Source organism: Gracilinanus agilis, chromosome 1 (genome assembly GCF_016433145.1).
Source record: "Gracilinanus agilis isolate LMUSP501 chromosome 1, AgileGrace, whole genome shotgun sequence".
Taxonomy (NCBI): domain Eukaryota; kingdom Metazoa; phylum Chordata; class Mammalia; order Didelphimorphia; family Didelphidae; genus Gracilinanus; species Gracilinanus agilis.
Window position 1 is genome coordinate 624,461,554 of NC_058130.1, and position 18,279 is coordinate 624,479,832.

At 32.9% G+C, this 18,279-nt stretch overlaps 1 protein-coding gene across 1 annotated transcript in view; it reads right to left on the minus strand.

Annotated features, from left to right (window-relative positions):
* MMP16 (matrix metallopeptidase 16) overlaps window positions 1-18,279 on the minus strand; it is a 193,974-nt gene that overhangs the window by 90,992 nt on the left and 84,703 nt on the right. The window contains exons 4-5 of the mRNA XM_044683813.1: window positions 7,090-7,251; window positions 4,745-4,956 (exon numbers count right to left, since the gene is read on the minus strand). Of these exons, the coding sequence (XP_044539748.1) occupies window positions 4,745-4,956; window positions 7,090-7,251 (374 nt within the window). The remainder of the gene's footprint in view (window positions 1-4,744; window positions 4,957-7,089; window positions 7,252-18,279) is intronic.

Below are 18,279 nucleotides of genomic sequence, written 5' to 3' on the forward strand. Positions count from 1 at the left end.
GAAATATAGATTTTGTTTAATCATTTCAATCATGTTTGACTCTATGTAACCCATTTGGGTTTTTCTTGACAACAATACTGGAATCATTTGTCATTTCCTTCTCCAACTCATTTTACAGATAAGGAAACTGAGGCAAAGAAGGTTAAGTGACTTGGCCAGGGATATTTAGTTAGAAATGTCGGAGACCAGATTTGAATTCAATAAGATATATCTTCCTGAATCCAAGCCTAGCACTGTATCCACTACACCACCTAGCTTTCCTGAATTATAGATAGCTAAAAGATATACATGCAAAAATATTCTTTAAAGAAAAATAGTGAAAGGATATAAGCAGATATATAGTTATTAAAAGAATTGGGGATTATGAATAATTATTTGAAAGAATAACTGAATAATAAGAGAAATAAAAATAACTTTGAATTTCTTACCCAGCCAATTATCAGATAATTAGTTAATAAAAATGAATAAGATAACATTAATAGCTATTATTTGTGAATCATTAAGTAGGAGCGATTATCATCCCATTTTACAGATAAGGAAACAGACACTGAATGAGGTTATTAAACATACTGAGGTATACCTAGGTAGTGACTACAGCTGGATTTTAACTCAGGTCTTTTTAACTCCAAGTCTGGAATGCTCTCCTCTAAACCACCTAACCACCTCAAAAAATGACAATGAGTAGAAACAGTCAATATTACAGTGGTATATAGAGATATATACACTAATGTACTGTGAGCAGAGTTGTGATAACTTAATACCACCATTCTAGAAATCAACTTCAGATGATGCCAAGAATTTCACTAAAATATCCATACCATTTTATGCACAGATTCACTGCTAGCTATATAATATGGGGAAGTCAATGAAAAAAAAGGCCCTCTATGCACAAAATTATATATAGCAATACTTTTTAAATTATAAATTTTAAATTTTATTAAAATTTTTTCCATGCTTACATGATTCCTGTTGTCCCCTTTTCTCTCCCCCCACCCAGAGTTGGCAAGAAATTCCACTGGGTTATACATGTATGATCACCCAAAACCTATTTTCATATTATTCATTTTTGTAATAGAGTAATCTTTTAATAATCAAAACCCCAAATCATATACCCATATAAAAAGTGATAAATCATATGTTTTCTTCTGGATTTCTATTCCCACAACTAGTTCTTTCTCTTGATGTGGATAGCATTCTTTCTCATAAGTCCTTCAGAATTGTCCTGGATCATTGCATTGCTTTTAGTAGCAAAGTCAGTTATATTTGATCATCCCAAAATGTTCAGTTACTGTGTGTAATATTCTCCTGGTTCTGCATAGCAATACTTTTTTTTTAACCCTTGTACTTCGGTGTATTATCTCATAGGTGGAAGAGTGGTAAGGGTGGGCAATGGGGGTCAAGTGACTTGCCCAGGGTCATATAGCTGGGAAGTGGCTGAGGCCAGGTTTGAACCTAGGACCTCCTGTCTCTAGGCCTGACTCTCACTCCACTGAGAAATAACTGGAAATAAAGTAGATCCTCAGAGATTGGACAATGGCTAAACTAAATATGGTGCATGACTGGAAAGGAATATTATAGAAGCAAGAGGGGATTAATAAAGGAAGATGAATGCAAAGTGATATAAGAAGAATCAAAAATACAGTATATATGATGACTATTACAAGATAAATGGAAAGAACAATAAAATGTTTAACTAAATATTTGAAGCCTAAATGCTTCAAAATTAAAATGACAAGTTGGCCCTCAAAGAGATTTATGAAAAAAAAATCCTGTGGAATACTGCACTTCATATAAGGCTTTTTTTTTTTTATACACTGGTTAGTTTTGTAGAAACCTTTTCCCTTTCTCTCTCTCTTAAAATTTATTATGAGATAAATCTAGTTGATTGGAGAAGAAGATATAGTGGGAAATGTTGGTAATATTAAGCCAAAATATATCAATAAAATTATTTTTAAACATGCAAGGCACAATGCTAGACACTGGAGACACAAAGATAAAAAAAAAACGAACCAGTGAAATTTAATTACTACACTCCAGTCACCTTCATGCTATTCCTCTTCATCTCCAGTTGAGCTCTTCATTTCCTGCCCTATGTCCTTTGCTTCTTTCTGACTGGTGAAAATTCTTTTCAAGTACCTCAGCCCTTGCCTTATCACCATGCTGAGTTAGCACCATTTTCATTTTGTTCCATCACACACATACCTTATTCTTCATCACTACTCATTTCCAACCTCTGGCTCTGGGAACAGTAATCAAATAATACTACCATTCCTAGGATAGATTTCTGGAAAAATTGCTTTATGACTCCACTCACTATCCCCAGGACTTTTTGATTTCATGTACTCCTCTATGGCCATCAATACTCTATGGGATCCTACATTTTTCCTCTACACTTTAAAAAGAAATTGCCTTTATTACTTTTATATCAATCATTATAAAACAAGGTAACTGAAACAATGATTTTAGAAAGAATTAGACCCAGTTAGTAAACTAACTGTATATATTAATTATAATAATATACTATTAGGCATTGTGGTAGAAAAGATAGACATAGAGTGGGGAATTAAAATATTACAGATACCAATAAAATAATAAAAAGAGCTTCTGTGATCAGCTTTGGAATGTTAAGTGCATAGCTTGACTGAATCCTGATTTTTGATAAAGATAATAGAAACAACCATTGAATCAGTGGTAGAAATTATGAATGTATTACAAAGACAAGATGGTATTTTGCTTTGGTGAAAGATTTATATTCACTATAAGTTCCTCTGAGTTTATGGCTTGGAGAGGCATCTTTGATTTATCTTTAAGAGTAAGTAAAATAAATTAAGTCTGATTATGTCAGTCTATTATTTGTAATATCAATTAGAAATGACTGAAAATTGTATCCTGATCAGATTCATTCCCATATTTTCTGTTATTGTTACTTTCAAACTGCATTGATGAATTCTACTTGTGACATATGTTGAACCATACATTGTAGAGACAGAGACATTTAACAGAGGCCTTGATCTTTGTAAATCTTCTTGATGTCCAAACAAAAAGTCTTAATCGATACTAAATCACTAGAAAGACAAGAGCAAATGGGGGCTGCCTGTCTTAAATCTTTGTTTGGAATTTCTATTAACTCTCTTAGTAAATATTTCCTAAATGTTAGAAACATATTCTGTACATATGTTTTTATTAATCATTTATGTTAATTGTCAAACACCTATTAAATAGTCTGTTGTACACTTAAACAAAGTCTTTCACCACAGACTTGATATAATGAGACTGCTGACTATATATATATGCCACAAATAAAGTCGGTTCAATCACAGAATGATGGCCCAGTTTTCCTTTATTTGTTACACACTATTCACTCTATTGAATGCCTGAACCCTTCATACCAAAAGCCTTCTGCCTGGTGTCTTGCCCTTCCAAAATACAACACTGCTATTTATCAAGTTTTTCCATGTATTATCGAAAACATTCTCTTCAGAAAGTTCATGAAATCCTTACAGATACAAACAGATTTCTAAAAACAGATTATATGAGGACTGATTATTCTACTGCAAATTAGAAACTTCATTTTTCGCAAGTATTCACTATCGATTTCTTTGTAATAATGAGTTTTTATAGCATTTTGAGGAATGAGTTACCAAATGATGAAGTCACATAGTTTTATAAATCTGTGTTAATTTCATGACACCAAATATATGGTAATGTTAGAAGAAATAGTGATTCAATTTAGTATAAAATCCTCAAAGCATTCCTCTTGATACATCAACATTATAAAATTTCTCTGGGTTTGGAAGGCTATGCCTGTAGATCATAAGTTTTGGAAGGTCTGTAACTGTTTCTAGCATGAACCTAGTAAGAGAATATTGGAATCGCTCTCTTTCTCTGTCTTTCCCTTTCTCTCCATAAATATATATATATATATATATGTACAGATATATATGTGCATATAAATTCAATATATAAATTCATATACATGTGTATATATGTGCATATATATATATAAATTCAACTAATTATTTGATTTATTGGCAGAGAAGATAATATCTCCTAAAAACTAAAGATTTAGCAATTTCACTATGTCTTTATGATTTATAAACACTACCGATAGGATATTCTGTTTTAACCTACTTATTTTTTATGCATTAAGCATGTGCAGACAAAATAATATTCTAAAGTCATAACAAATTCCACAAAAATAGATAACATCTATACTTAAAATATGACATTTAGCAGGCAATGCAAATATCTACCAATAAAATCATAATAAGATGACAAATATTTCTCACAAATTTCTGATCTAATTGTAAAGTGAAATTACAGGATTCTCATAAAGATGTGTGAACCAAAGATACATTGACTGTTGAGCCTCTGAAAGTGGCTAAGCTCCCAACCAAATCATCCCTATTAGCTTCTATTCAGGACTTGAATAATGCTTTTTTATCTCTGTCCAACATGCAGCATTTACTTACCCTTAAATTTTTAGGCATTACAGCTTCTGCTGACTTAAATGTATTCCACAAATAGAACACTACAGCAATCTTCTTGTGCTAGACATTTAAAGGATGTGTGTTTCTTTACTTTCTTTTCTTTCTTTTCTTTTTTTTTAAATATCTCCTTTTTAAACTTTCTAACTATAAACGGACTGGAAAGGTGATGCAAAAATGAATGAGAACTTTTTTTCTAAAGCAGCCATGAAGACATTCAATTTAAGGTTTTTTAAAAAGACAGCACAGCCTCCTACCTTGAAAACAAACATCTCTCGGCGGAGAATGGCGAGAGTGTTGAAGTTCCCATCACAGATGTTGGGTTTGGCTCCAGGATAGAAAGGTTTGCCAGTGGGAGGCCGGGGAGGTTTAGGCCTGTCGTTCTTCCGTGGGTCTAGCGGAGGAATAGAGCGGTGTGGGGGCACTGTTGGTAGAGGTCTTGTTGGTGGAGGGGTCTTGTCAGGTGGACCTTTTGAAAAGATGAGGACAGTGCTTGGGCTCACTTAAAACTGGAATAGTGCTGGAAAATATGCTACAGAGAACAATTATTCATCAGCAGAGGATATCAACTAGGTGATGTAAGAGGTATTTAAGATCATATAAAAATGAAAATGAATATTCAATGATATTTAATATTGAATTGCCATGCTATGTTCTTGAACTGGGTAAACAAGATTTATTTGTCATATTTTTTTTTTAAGAATGCTTCTCCACTGTTTAACCAGCCACTATGTACAACAAGCCTATATAACTTGATTTAGATATTAAATAAGCAAATACTATGACAAGTATATGAAGACTTATGAAAGAAAAGATTTACTGATCAAAACTTGTGCTAAACATGAGTATTAGACTGAACACCATAACTATTACAACTTTCAAATATCGTATCTACTGAAATACTTTAATGCATTTCTGGAAAGCTGCTTTCATTTGAATATTGAATTTAAGTCACCTATTGATTAAAACACCATCAGCAAAACATTAATTTTCTTGAACAGTTTTTGAAAGGAGCCTTCTAAATCAAGCCAAAGTTCACACAAGTAATTTGGTGGTGATATTAAGCACCACTTCTCAAGGGATTTTTTTTAAATGAAAGACACAGCTGTTAACACTTGGTATTTAGACTATGGGAAGGATATTCTGGTGTAGACCTTCCGTCTAGACTACTAATTCATGAGGGCGTGAGAAAGAGCCACCTTTTACTTAACTACTTTAGAGAAACATCCTCTACCATGTATTCTGTACAACCATAGACATATAATAATAATATGCTCTAATATTTAGCATAGAAATATTCACCTTTTAAACAAGAACATCTCCATTTTCTCTATCACTACATTTGACTTTTCCAACAATATAGAGCAGGAGGAAATGTGATCTTTTTTTTTTTTTTAAATCCACTTTAACCCTAAGAGAGCACTTAACACTGAGACATTTAAAATGGAAAAATATAATTAATGCAAAACAAATTATTGTACTTAAACTATGCTATTTAAAAATGCAAATGACATCTCCTGATTACTGTGTATTATTAACATTCAGACAGCACAGATTTGTCTTTGCACTGTAAGAATGAAAAGTTTCACTCCATTAATTTAGTAAAACAGATTCACTAAATGTACATTACATATGCCAGGCTCTTAACAATTATGGGTGAAATAAATGTATTTGTAAAGGTCAATAATGGCATTATGGGAAGTAAGGTTATAGTAAAAGATGAATAATAATTTTTATACCTCTCTTCCAGTTAATTTGCTCACATTTGTATAATCTCATCATTTAACATGTGTTTTACATATTAGATATTGCCTTTATTTTGAGATAGATAGTTGCCAATATAGCCCTGAATATGTCCCCTCTATATATTATTCAAAATTTGGGACTGGTAATTACATATTTTCCAGGTTAATTTGTCACATTCATCAACTTTTGTAACATAAATAGATCTGCAGCTGGTAGCTATTGAATATTGAAACCCATCAGCTGGGAATTAATGTTTGGGACATCTGAACTGGTCTTTTAGCCTCTCATGAAGACAACTTACAATTCTTATTTTATTATTTATCTGAATGTCCTAATCAGGCACTCATATCTTTATTTTAATATTAAAAATATCATCCTTAGTGCAATTTTTATCACAAGCCATGGTATGTATAGAAATGGAAAGGCAGGCTTCATCAAAATTAGCAACTTTCTGCATAACCTATGTCTGGGTTGGGGAGAAGCGAGGTGGCTCAGTGCTTTGAGCACCAGGACTAGAGAGGGGAGGCTGTGGGTTCAAATCTGGCCTCAGATGTTGTCTACCTGTGTGACTTTGGGCAAATCACTTGATGCCTGTTTCAAATCTCTTCTGCCTTGGGATCAGTGCACAATAATGATTCTAAGATGGAAAGTAAGGGTTAAAAAAAAAAGACTTCTGGGCTGACTGCCCACAGTGCCTTGAATTATAAACATATTTTGCCCATAGTACATTTTTCCCCCCAGCATTTTCCTTCATCTCACATTTAAAGATCCCATTTGGAATGGTGAAATATAGAAATAGCCTGTAGATTTCAGTGTGGGGTCAACCAAACAAAAGCCTGATAAAACAGTAACCTACCATATATCTTCTGGATGCCTTGTAAATCATCATTAGGTAGTTTAAAGTTGTCAGTCTCCATATACTGGTAAAATGGAGCCATGATTGCTGTGGGATCATTGGAATGTTCCAACCCTAGAGCATGTCCTAATTCATGCACTGCAACTAGAAAGAGGTCATTTCCTGTGTGAATGAAAAAGAGAAGAAAACATTTTAAGAGTCCAAAAGGGCTATAAGTACATAAGTGCTGTAAAAGAAAACTAAGTAAATTCCAAATAAAAAAAAATTACAAATGGCATAAGGATAGCAGGAGGAGCTTATTTATTTTACGGCCAAGGTATTGTTTTATCACTGATTCTCCTACTGATGAGAATCAATGCTATTAGTTGAAAGCATTTAATGATCATTCAATTTAATAATAGTGAACAATTACATGAAGCTTTAATAGGTGAAATACTTTACATATATAAACTAATTTGACTCTTATGACAAGCCCCTGAAGTAGGTGCTTTTATTACTGTTCTTTTCCAAATGAAGAGACTGAGGCTGAGAGAAATATAATACATTCCCTATGGTCATATATTTAGTATCTTTGTTTATTTGAAATTATGTTGTACTTAATCCATTTATACTGCTCCATCCATAGGAATTTATTAAATATTTTCATGATGGGCTATATTCTTACTAAGCATTGGGTATACAAAGACAAAATGAAGTAGTCTCTACTTTAGAGGAGCTTCTGTCATGCTATGATTGGATGGCAATGCCACCTTATATCTAAATAACACTAGTCAATTCGAAATTGATTTACATGTAATACTTTATTTCATTTGAACCTGAAAAACTCTTCTGAGACAGTTAAAGAATATGTTATTCATCTTATTTTACATAGGAGGTTTTTCACATTGGGGCTTAGTGTCATGAAATTATTTCCTTCAGGCTTACACAAGCTAAGTTGAGAACTCTGTTCTTTATATGTATTAAATTTTGTCTCTATCCTGGATTTTAGACCAATCAGCCTGGTTGCCTAAATCCGGAGTTTGTTCATTTCTGACAACTGCAAGAACTTGTTACTCTCTTAGAACAGACTCATCCCTGACCCACGATGTATAAACAACCCAATTCCAAAAGGGGGGAAACATATTCATATTTATTAATTCAGTTGTTTCAGTGATGTACAACTCCTTGTGATCCAATTTGAGCTTTTCTTGGCAAAGACATTAACATGGTTTGCCATTTCCTCTTCAGCTCATTTTATAGATGAGGAAACAAAATAAATAAGGTTAAGTGACCTGACCAGGGTCACATAGGCTAGTAATGTCTGAGGCCAGCCCTGAACTCAAATATTCATGAGTTCTTAACTTCATGCCTAGCATTCTATCCACTGCATCACTTAACTGCTGAGGAAAATAAAGGATGACCCAAATTCTTCATGCTGTTTTTAGCTATAAAAGCATAAAACTACAGTAAGATGTTAGGAACACCAAGAAATAAGGACCCTTACAATTCATAGCTCTGGTAGTTTAGAAGTGATTGGTTTTGTTGCTGGTCTTACTCTAACTTCCTAGCCTTGGGCTATAAACTGGACTTTTGCCTTTTCTAAATCCCCTGCCTTGCTTAATAGGTCCAATTTTGATTTCCATGTCCAAATCTATTGTCTTTAAAACCAGCAATATGCTTCATTTCCCATAGGCTCAGAGTTATGCCTCTTAATAGTGGTTAATATTCTGAGTCTATACAACAGCCCTTCTGGCTGGGTTCTCATTGGCTGCCATCAGAAATCCCTGATCATTTTTTTCCCCTGAGCTCCACCTTACATCTGCCTCAAGGTTACATGAACATAGTCATTCTATTGTTTATTAGAGAAGCAGATCTCTAAGTCTAGTAAAGACCAGAACAATCTTTCAAGAAACAGATGCCAAAACAGATCAGGAACAAAGGTCAAAGGTATTGGAGGAAACGTGAGAATTGTGTAAATTTTTGATAACTATACTACTACTGACTTGGAATGTTTAGAAACACTATTAAGTTTCATCAAAATGCAAAATTTTAAAATGGAAACATTAAGAAAGAGAATATTGATTCTCCAGTAAATAAAGATTTAGAAAACCAGTTGATCATCACTAACCTTCCCTGTTACTGAATACTTTCTTGAACACTATTTTATATTCATTTTTATGACCCATATGCACTTAAATCTATTGGTTTAGAACTATTTCAGTTGCATATTGTCATGACTTCCATACTCTCTAACTTGTCCAAATTGGCTTTTCTTTTCTCTACTTCAGGCCATCTTTAATTTGTCCCATTCTTGTTACCCTCAGAAATCCAATACTATAAGGATAAAGGGAAGTATAGAATTTTATCATAAATTAGGTGCTATTGATTCCTATTTCTAATCAATTTTCAAATATTGAACGCAGTGATATTTTAGGAATTTTTTTCAAGTACAAATTAAACAACCCCACCACATGGTTAGTTGGTTGATTACTTCATACTTGAAGAGGACCAAAATGACATTACCATGTTGAGGTCACTGTACAGTGTGTTTGACCAGCTGATCAGACCAATGTGAATTAGGAAGGCTCTATCACAGTTTGGGAACAAATTGCCCACATGAACACTTGGGATAGAGAGGTCTCTAAATCTGTGCATTTCATCTTTCTTTTGAATGACTGTAATTCCGTTTTGCTCATAGAGTACAATGCCTTCTTTGAAGTGGTCACACCAGGCAGGATAGTCCCATGCTAATGTCTCCCATGTCTCACAATTGATAACAAAGTTTTTAACAAAGACCTTTAGAGTATCCATATATAGGTTTTTTTTTCTGACCTCCACATGAGTTCTGTGTAAAATAGTCTTTTAGGCAAACATATGTTTGGCATTTGAACAACGTGGCCAGCCCACCAGAGTTGTGCTCTCTGTAATAGAGTTTGAATGTTTGGCAGTTCAGCTTAAGAAAGGACAAACCCTGAAGAGAAATGTGGCTCATTCTGTACAATTAAATCATTCTGAAGACCTTTATGTGTTGCCTGTTGCTGATTCATATCCAAACACAGTATGAGGAAGGAAAAGGGTGTCATTTTTCTATTTAAGTCCAAAGACTATATTTTCAACATGCCAACAACAGTATCTCTATGGATTAATATACAAAATATATAAATATACATATACTTGACATGTTATATCTATGTATACATATATATTCACATACAAAAGATATATATCAAGTCCATTTGTTTTATATTCATATATGTGCTTGTGATTATATATATATTATGAAGGAACACAAAGCAAATATAACTTGTACAATCTCAAATTCAACTGATTCTCAACATATTTGTTAAGAAACTAACTGCATTTTCTACCATATTAATAATGTAACCTTATGGTGTCCTTTTGGAGCATTTTTATGTGGCCTATGGCCAGATGTACCAAATCAAGTTATAACCTCAAGTTCCAGAGTCTAATTGAAGTCTCTCAAGGTTATGATCACCACCATGAACTTTCATGGCTTCATTATAAAATCTTTTTTATGTTGGAAGAACATTCATTCCATTCTGAAACTACCTTGAGTGATCTGAGTTAGGCCAATCCAGGGGATTCTGGAGAGTTCATATGTGTTAATCCTGTTTTCACAGTTTTTTTTTAAATGAATCAGTCTAGAGAGAATCTTGGACTGGATTATGAGGAAGATGATAATAGGATTGACTGACTCCAAAGAAAAATTATATATCTGTCAGTTAAGTGACAAAATTATTAAATAATCCAATCCAATTAAACATTTCTTAAGTATTTGTTGTATTTAACTTTCCTACAGAAAATATGATAGCAAGTAATAACAGGGGATAGAAAAGAATTAACATGTATTTTTCCATGGTTTCATAGAGCTTAAAATTTAGGGAAAAAGATAAAAATATGAAGATAAATATTTTAAAAAGATTGAAATATTACAAAACAAGAAAAGAAAAAAATGTCAGTTAAAGCAGTATGAGTGAATTTTTGAGTAATAAAGCAAAAATGCTTGGTTAACAAAGTCAATTAGGGCTGGAAGTAGTTTCTGAGAATGAGTAATTTAGGTATATATTCTACTTCCTCCTTTTAGTCAAACTGGACTTTTCAACATCCTCCAAATATAACTCACCCTTTTCCATATTCACAGTTTTGCCTATTCTTTTTCCTCTCATCTACATCCCACCAACCCCAACTTTACCTGCCTTTACTCTTACTTCAAGGTTATATCCAAATAACATTTTCTACCTTGAAGCCTTTCTCATCACCCAAGGAACCATTTTTGTTTCTCATGAATTTATTTCTATTTTAGAAATTCTCATGAATTTCTATTTTAAAATATAATTACTGATGTCCTGACTTTCCTTTCAGATTATAAATTCCTTTAGGGCAAAAGATCATAGGAGAGAAAAAAAAATTAGAGAAAGAAGAGACCATCAAGGTCCAATCCCCTCCTTTGATATACGAGGCAATTCAACTCCAAAAGGGGTGAATGACTTGTCAAAGGACACATAGACATCTCTGGAAAGGTCAGAGCTGAGATATGAATCCTTGGCATAATGGCCATTTTGATATTTCCATCATTTCTAAGAATGTTACTTATATAGAGTATGAACTTATTCAGTGTTTGTTGCATGTAAAATGACTGGAGATCATGCATGGGTATCAATGGCTTTGATATCCTTTATTTATAATTAATTAGTTAAATAACTAATTATAAAGTGCTTTGATAAAAACATGATTAAGTAAAATTTCTTGTTTGTGAATGTGAAAACTATTTATAATATGAATTGGAATAGAGAGGTAAGAGAAAAATAACCAGAACACTGGTACTGTAATCTAACTCTAGAGTAATCTGAAACTGAGCTAATATTCTGGATATAGAAGTAGGGTGAAGAGGGAAGAAGGGAGGAAGTTAACTCCATTAAATGAAGGAGAGGAAAGAGTTGATATGAATTATTATATGCTGAATTGGAGAGATTAAATGGATAGAAGACTAGAAAAATTTATAATACATCAGAAGGCTAAGATAACTCCTGGGTTCAGAACCTGGTGAATTGAGAAAATAATATTGACAATTACAATGGTGGGAAATATGAGAATTGATGCCAGCTAATGTGGAAAAGCAATAATACAATGTTAGTGAAGATGAGCAAGTGTATCCTACAGCTGGCTGGAAAAAATAGAAAGCATTAGAAATTAGGGATGTAAATATAAGTTTTTATGAGGTGATAAGTACAGTCAGAAGAATGAATGAACTTCTTTTAATGCATAAATTTATAAACTGAGGACAGTAGAGACTAAACCTCAAAGTATGCCAATTAATAAAGGAAATGGAAGAACGAAAGGCTCTTTCAAAAGGAGATAGAGTGTGGAGCAAAAGTTATTAAGGAAAGGAACTGTTTTTTTTTTTAATCAAAGGGAAGTTTCAAGAATTACTGATGAAAATAAATTCAAGATTCCATTAGGCTCTTGGAAACTCCTAATGCTCCCATGTCCCTTTTTTATATATAACCTTTGATACTTTATCCTGTTTACTGTATATAATGCTCCCATGTCCCTTTTTTATATATAACCTTTGATACTTTATCCTGTTTACTGTATATATTTGAGTAATTAGATCTCTGTCAGAGTTTTTTGTTATAAAGATTTTTTCCCAGTTTGTTTTTTCCCTTCTGATTTTGGTTGCATTGTTTTTCTTTGTACAAAAACTTTTTAATCTAATATAATCAAAATTATTTATTTTATGTTTTATAATTTTCTCTAACTCTTGTTTGGTTTTAAAATCTTTCCTTACCCAGAGAACTGACGAGTATACTATTCTGTGTTCACCTAATTTACTTACAGTTTCCTTCTTTATATTTAAGTCTTTCACCCATTCTGAATTTATCTTGGTGTATGGTGTGAGATGTTGATCTAAACCTAATCTCTCCCACATTGTTTTCCAATTTTCCCAGCAGTTTTTGTCAAATAGTGGATTTCTGTCCCAAAAGTTGGGCTCTTTGGGTTTATCATACACTGTCTTGCTGACATCACTTGCTCCAAGTCTATTCCACTAATCCTCCCTTCTATCTCTTAGCCAGTACCATATTGTTTTGATGACAGTTGCTTTATAATATAATTTAATGTCTGGTACTGCTAAGCCATCTTCATTCACTTTTTTTTTCATTATTTCCCTTGATATTCTTGATCTTTTGTTCTTCCAAATAAACTTTGTTATATATATATAGAGTATAGGAGCTAAATCAATTGTATAAAAAATCAAACCATTCTCCAATTAATAAATGGGCAAGGGACATGAATAGGCAATTTTCAGATAAAGAAATAAAAAGTATCAATAAGCACATAAGAAAGTGTTCTAAATGTCTAACAATTAAAGAAATGCAAATCAAAACAACTCTGAGGTATCACCTCACACCTAGTAGATTGGCTAAAATGATAACAGGGGAGAGTAATGAATGTTGGAGGGGATGTGGCAAAATTGGGACATTAATGCACTGCTGGTGGAGTTGTGAACTGATCCAACCATTCTGGATGGCAATTTGGAACTATGCCCAAAGAGCAATAAAAGAATGCCTGCCCTTTGATCCAGCCATACCATTACTGGGATTTGAAAGAATTCTCAGATCACCTCTTACATTTACTCCCCAACTGACAACCTCCAGGAATTATATAGCCAAATTCAAGAACTACCAGACCAAGGAAAAGATGCTACAAGCTGATAAGAAGAAACTATTCAGATACCATGGAATCACAGTTAGGATAACATAGGGAATGGCTGCATCCACACTGAAGGAGCAGAAGGCAAGGAATATGTTATTCTGGAAAGCAAGAGAACTGGGTCTAGAACCAAGAATTAACTACCCAGCAATTTGACTACACACACACACACACACACACACACACACACACACACACACACACACATTGTATTTTAAAAGGATTTAATTTAATAGAAGAAATAGTAGCTATGAAAGTTCATCTCAAACATGGTATATACCATGTATATGCTATGACTATTCAAGATTTTTTTAAAAATATTTTTATTTTTATTTTGAGTATTTTCCCATAGTTACATGTTTCATGTTCTTTCCCTCTCAGCAAACCTCCCTAACCCACCTTAGAAACAATTCCACTGGGTTTTACATGTATCATTGATTAATACCTAATTCCATATTATTGATAGTTGGACTAAATTGACTGTATTCCTGCAGGGAAAAACATGGTCATTTATCAAAATAGAAGACTTCCAAGCATTCATAAAGAAAAGACCTGACTTAAACAGAAAATTTGATTCTTAAACACAGAATTAAAGAGAATCATCAAAAGTAATTAAGAAAGGGAAAAAAATAACAGACAAAAAACTTTATAAAAGAGAACCAATAAGTTCAAATGATTTGTATTCCAATAAGAAAAGATGATATTGGTAACCCTTAAAAGTTGTTATTATCATCAGGGTAGCTAGAAGAAATATACTTAGAGGGAACAGTGACAAACTGTATAGTATGAAATCTCTCTCTCTCTCTCTCTTTCTCTCTCTCTCTCTCTCTCTCTCTCTCTCTTTATATATATATATATATATACTAGGGGTAAAAAGAGGATAATACTAAGATAAATGGAAAAGAAATAAAATGGGGGAAATTTTATATTTCATAAAGAAGCACATGGGGCGAGAGGGGGTAGAATACCATTACAATGGAAGTGTGAAAGAGATTGAAGACAGTCTCCAAGAAAATTTTAACTATTAAAGTGGGAGGGGTCAAAAAAGTTCAAATGGAAGGAAAACCTCCAATTCCAAATTCAATCATCATCATCAACAACAACATCATCAACATCATCAGTGTTACCAGCATCATCAGTGTCACCAACATCATCAACATCAATATCATTATTAACAACATACATCATCATCAATATCAACATCCTCAACATCAACATCATCATCATCAACAACATTGTCATCCACATCAACATCCTCAACATCCTCAACATCCTCATCATCAACATCCATATCAACATCTAACCAACCATCTTTTCCTGGCCCAGGAAAGATTTTTGCTGGGTGGCCTAACCTAACCTAATAGCAGACTATGCCAAGTACTGAGGGAGAGCCAAAAGACCTAAACTCTAGGCTTTAGTGCCACTATGGCACTTAGGTAAAAAGAAAGCCTTCTTTTTCCTCGACTCAATTTCCTCATTTGTGTATGAGTGAAGCTTACCTGAACTCTGCATTAAGTTAATCAATTAAATCAAAGAATAAACCAAGTATAAACAAGAGAAAAAATAAGATTTGGAAAACCAATAATCTTTTAACTCACAATATTGCCCTTGATTATCACCTCCACCACTACCACACACACAGACAAAATTTAGAGTCCATCCTGACTATTTTTTCTCTTCTCCTTGTCATTCCTCCATCAAAGAATGGGAAAAATAGAATGTAATATGTATCCATCTGGAGATATTGCTAAATTTTCTCTAGAAATATTTCTATCTAGTTCTACTACATGCTATGTCAAATGATAAAGAATTTCATTTTTAAATTATTACTCCACCATACTACCATCACCACCACCACCATCATCACTACTCCTATAGAATCTGTCATACTTTTCTTCTAGAAAACAAGATAATGAATGATATCCTAAATGACAGTGCTGTTGGTTGGATTTGGAACTTAACAAATAAATGGAACCAAAATCATGCATCAATGCAAAATTGAAAGGAAGTCTCTGTTAGAATGTTCCATAGATCTTGTTTGAAGTCTTGTGTTATTTAATATTTTATTACATGACTTGGGTGATGGCATAGATGACATAATGGACAGATTTTTCATATTATATGAAGCTAAGAGAGAGTGAATGTGTTTCATGGCAGAGTTAAGTAAGATCTGAAGAGCTTAATCTCATCAAATGAAATTTAATAGGCAGTATAGTATATCATGAAAAATACAATGAGTCAGGAAATCCTGCCTTTGATAGAACTGGCTATATAACCCAAAGCAAGTCACATAGCTTCTCAGTGCCCCAGGTAACTTTTCAAAGTTCTTTGTACACAGCACGTGCTGAATAAATATTTGTTGACTGACCAACTATAAGAACAGGGCAAGTGTTGTTCCACATTGGTAGAGATTTTTGTTGTTTTTCTTATTAGTATGCCATAACAAGAAAATTACAGGCCTAGACTCCCTCCCCCAAAAGAAGTAAAAATATTTAAAAGACAAATTTCACATATATGGTTCACATTCTCTATAATAAGGAGCCAGAAGTTTTGAGAAGGTAAATGTGAATAAGCAACATAACATGGAAACTATAAAAACCTCAATATAACGAAAAGTAGTGTCCAGAACAAGATAACACATACTTGGCTACATTTGGGCTAGAAAAAACATTTGAGATTCTGGGTTATTCAGTCTTAAATGCCACATTTCAGGTAAGATGCATCCAATCAGCTGCCACATAATTTTTATTCTACTTCCACAATCTCCTGCAAATTTTTCTTTTCTAATACCATCACTATTCTAATTCTATAACACATCAACAAAGACTGAGAATTCTAATTGATCTCACTGCCTAAAATCTCTCCCCTTTTTAATTTATCTTTCATAAAACAGATAAACTAATGTAGAAAGACTTATATGAATGCTACAAAGTCAAATGAGCAGAACCAGGATGCTGTTGTATACAATAACGGCAATAATGTATGATGATCAATTATGAATGACAACTCTTATCAACAATGCAAGGATCCATAGGACTATGAGAGACACATGACAAAGAAGGCTATCCACCACCATAGAAGAATCTGATGGATTCTGAATGCAAATAGAAGCATACAACTCTTTATTTTATTTTCTTTATGAATTTTTGTCTAGTATAAGTGGTATGAGTGTTCTTGTATAACACAACAAATATAGAAATATGTATTGCAAGATAGCACATTATATAATCTATATCATTTTATCTGTTGCCTAGGGAAGATATAGGGGACAGTGAGATGAGAACAGAAAATGTCAGAAAATGATTATTAAAATTGCATATACGTATATTAAAAACAAAACAAACAAAAACAACAAAAATCCAGCCAAAGTCACAATCCCTACCCTACATTGCTTCCTTAATAACCTCTGATGGCTCCTTTTTGCCCATTGAAAAAACTCAAAATGTTTCTAATTTTCATTTAAAGCCCTTCATAATCAAGTTACAGACAACCTCTCCAGTATTATTGTACATTGTTCCTCTTTATCCATTCTATATAGCAGTCAAATCCATCTTCTTACTTTTCCCAGTAGAATCTCTTGTCTGTATTTTTTGTATATGTTGTCCCCCATGCTTGAAGCATATTCTTCACCCCTGCTTTTTAAATAGTTAGCTCTTTGTGAGGCTTATCTCAAACATGGCATGTGGCTTATTCTCATTCTCTATTGTTGCTATCATCTTTGCTATTGAAAATAATGTTTGTATTTTGTAGATATTTTGTATTAATTTATCTGTGCTCATGTTGTTTCCAAGTGATAAAATCAGGATCATTGAAGAACTATTGTATTGTGTCTTTTCATTCTTGGTGTCTAGCGAAATTTCTTTTACTTAATAAATACTGTTAGAATTGAAATGAATGGAATATGAAGCTTTTTTTGGAAGTATCATCCTGTTCCCAAATAGTGTTTAGAAACTGTGACAATTTCTTCAAGAAATATATGCCTTTGCCTCTAGAACCAACTATATTTTCTTGAGTATTATTGACATACAATATTGGTTTATATATAAAAATTATACCTAAATACTTCTCTACATAAAAAATATGAGAAAATCAATATTTGTGCAGTAGATTAGCTATAGAAAATGGAGCTTGTATAATAGACATGCACTAAAAATAAATATCATGTTTATCTAAAGACACTTATGATAACAAAATACATTCAAAAACAGTTTATCTGAAGGCAACATTTAAAACATTTAGCCAGATGGCAATTTAAGGTCAGAATACATACATTAATAAAACCCAGTGGAATTGCTCGTTGGCTACAGAAGGAGGGTGGTAGAAGGGGAGGGAAAGAACATGAATCATGTAATCATGGGAAAATATTCTAAATTAATTAAATAAAAATTTCTATTAAAATACATATGTTAAATTATTTGAATCCTATGGCAGTTGACATATTTTTAAAAGATCTGGGTTCAATTCCTTGTTCTGCTAACA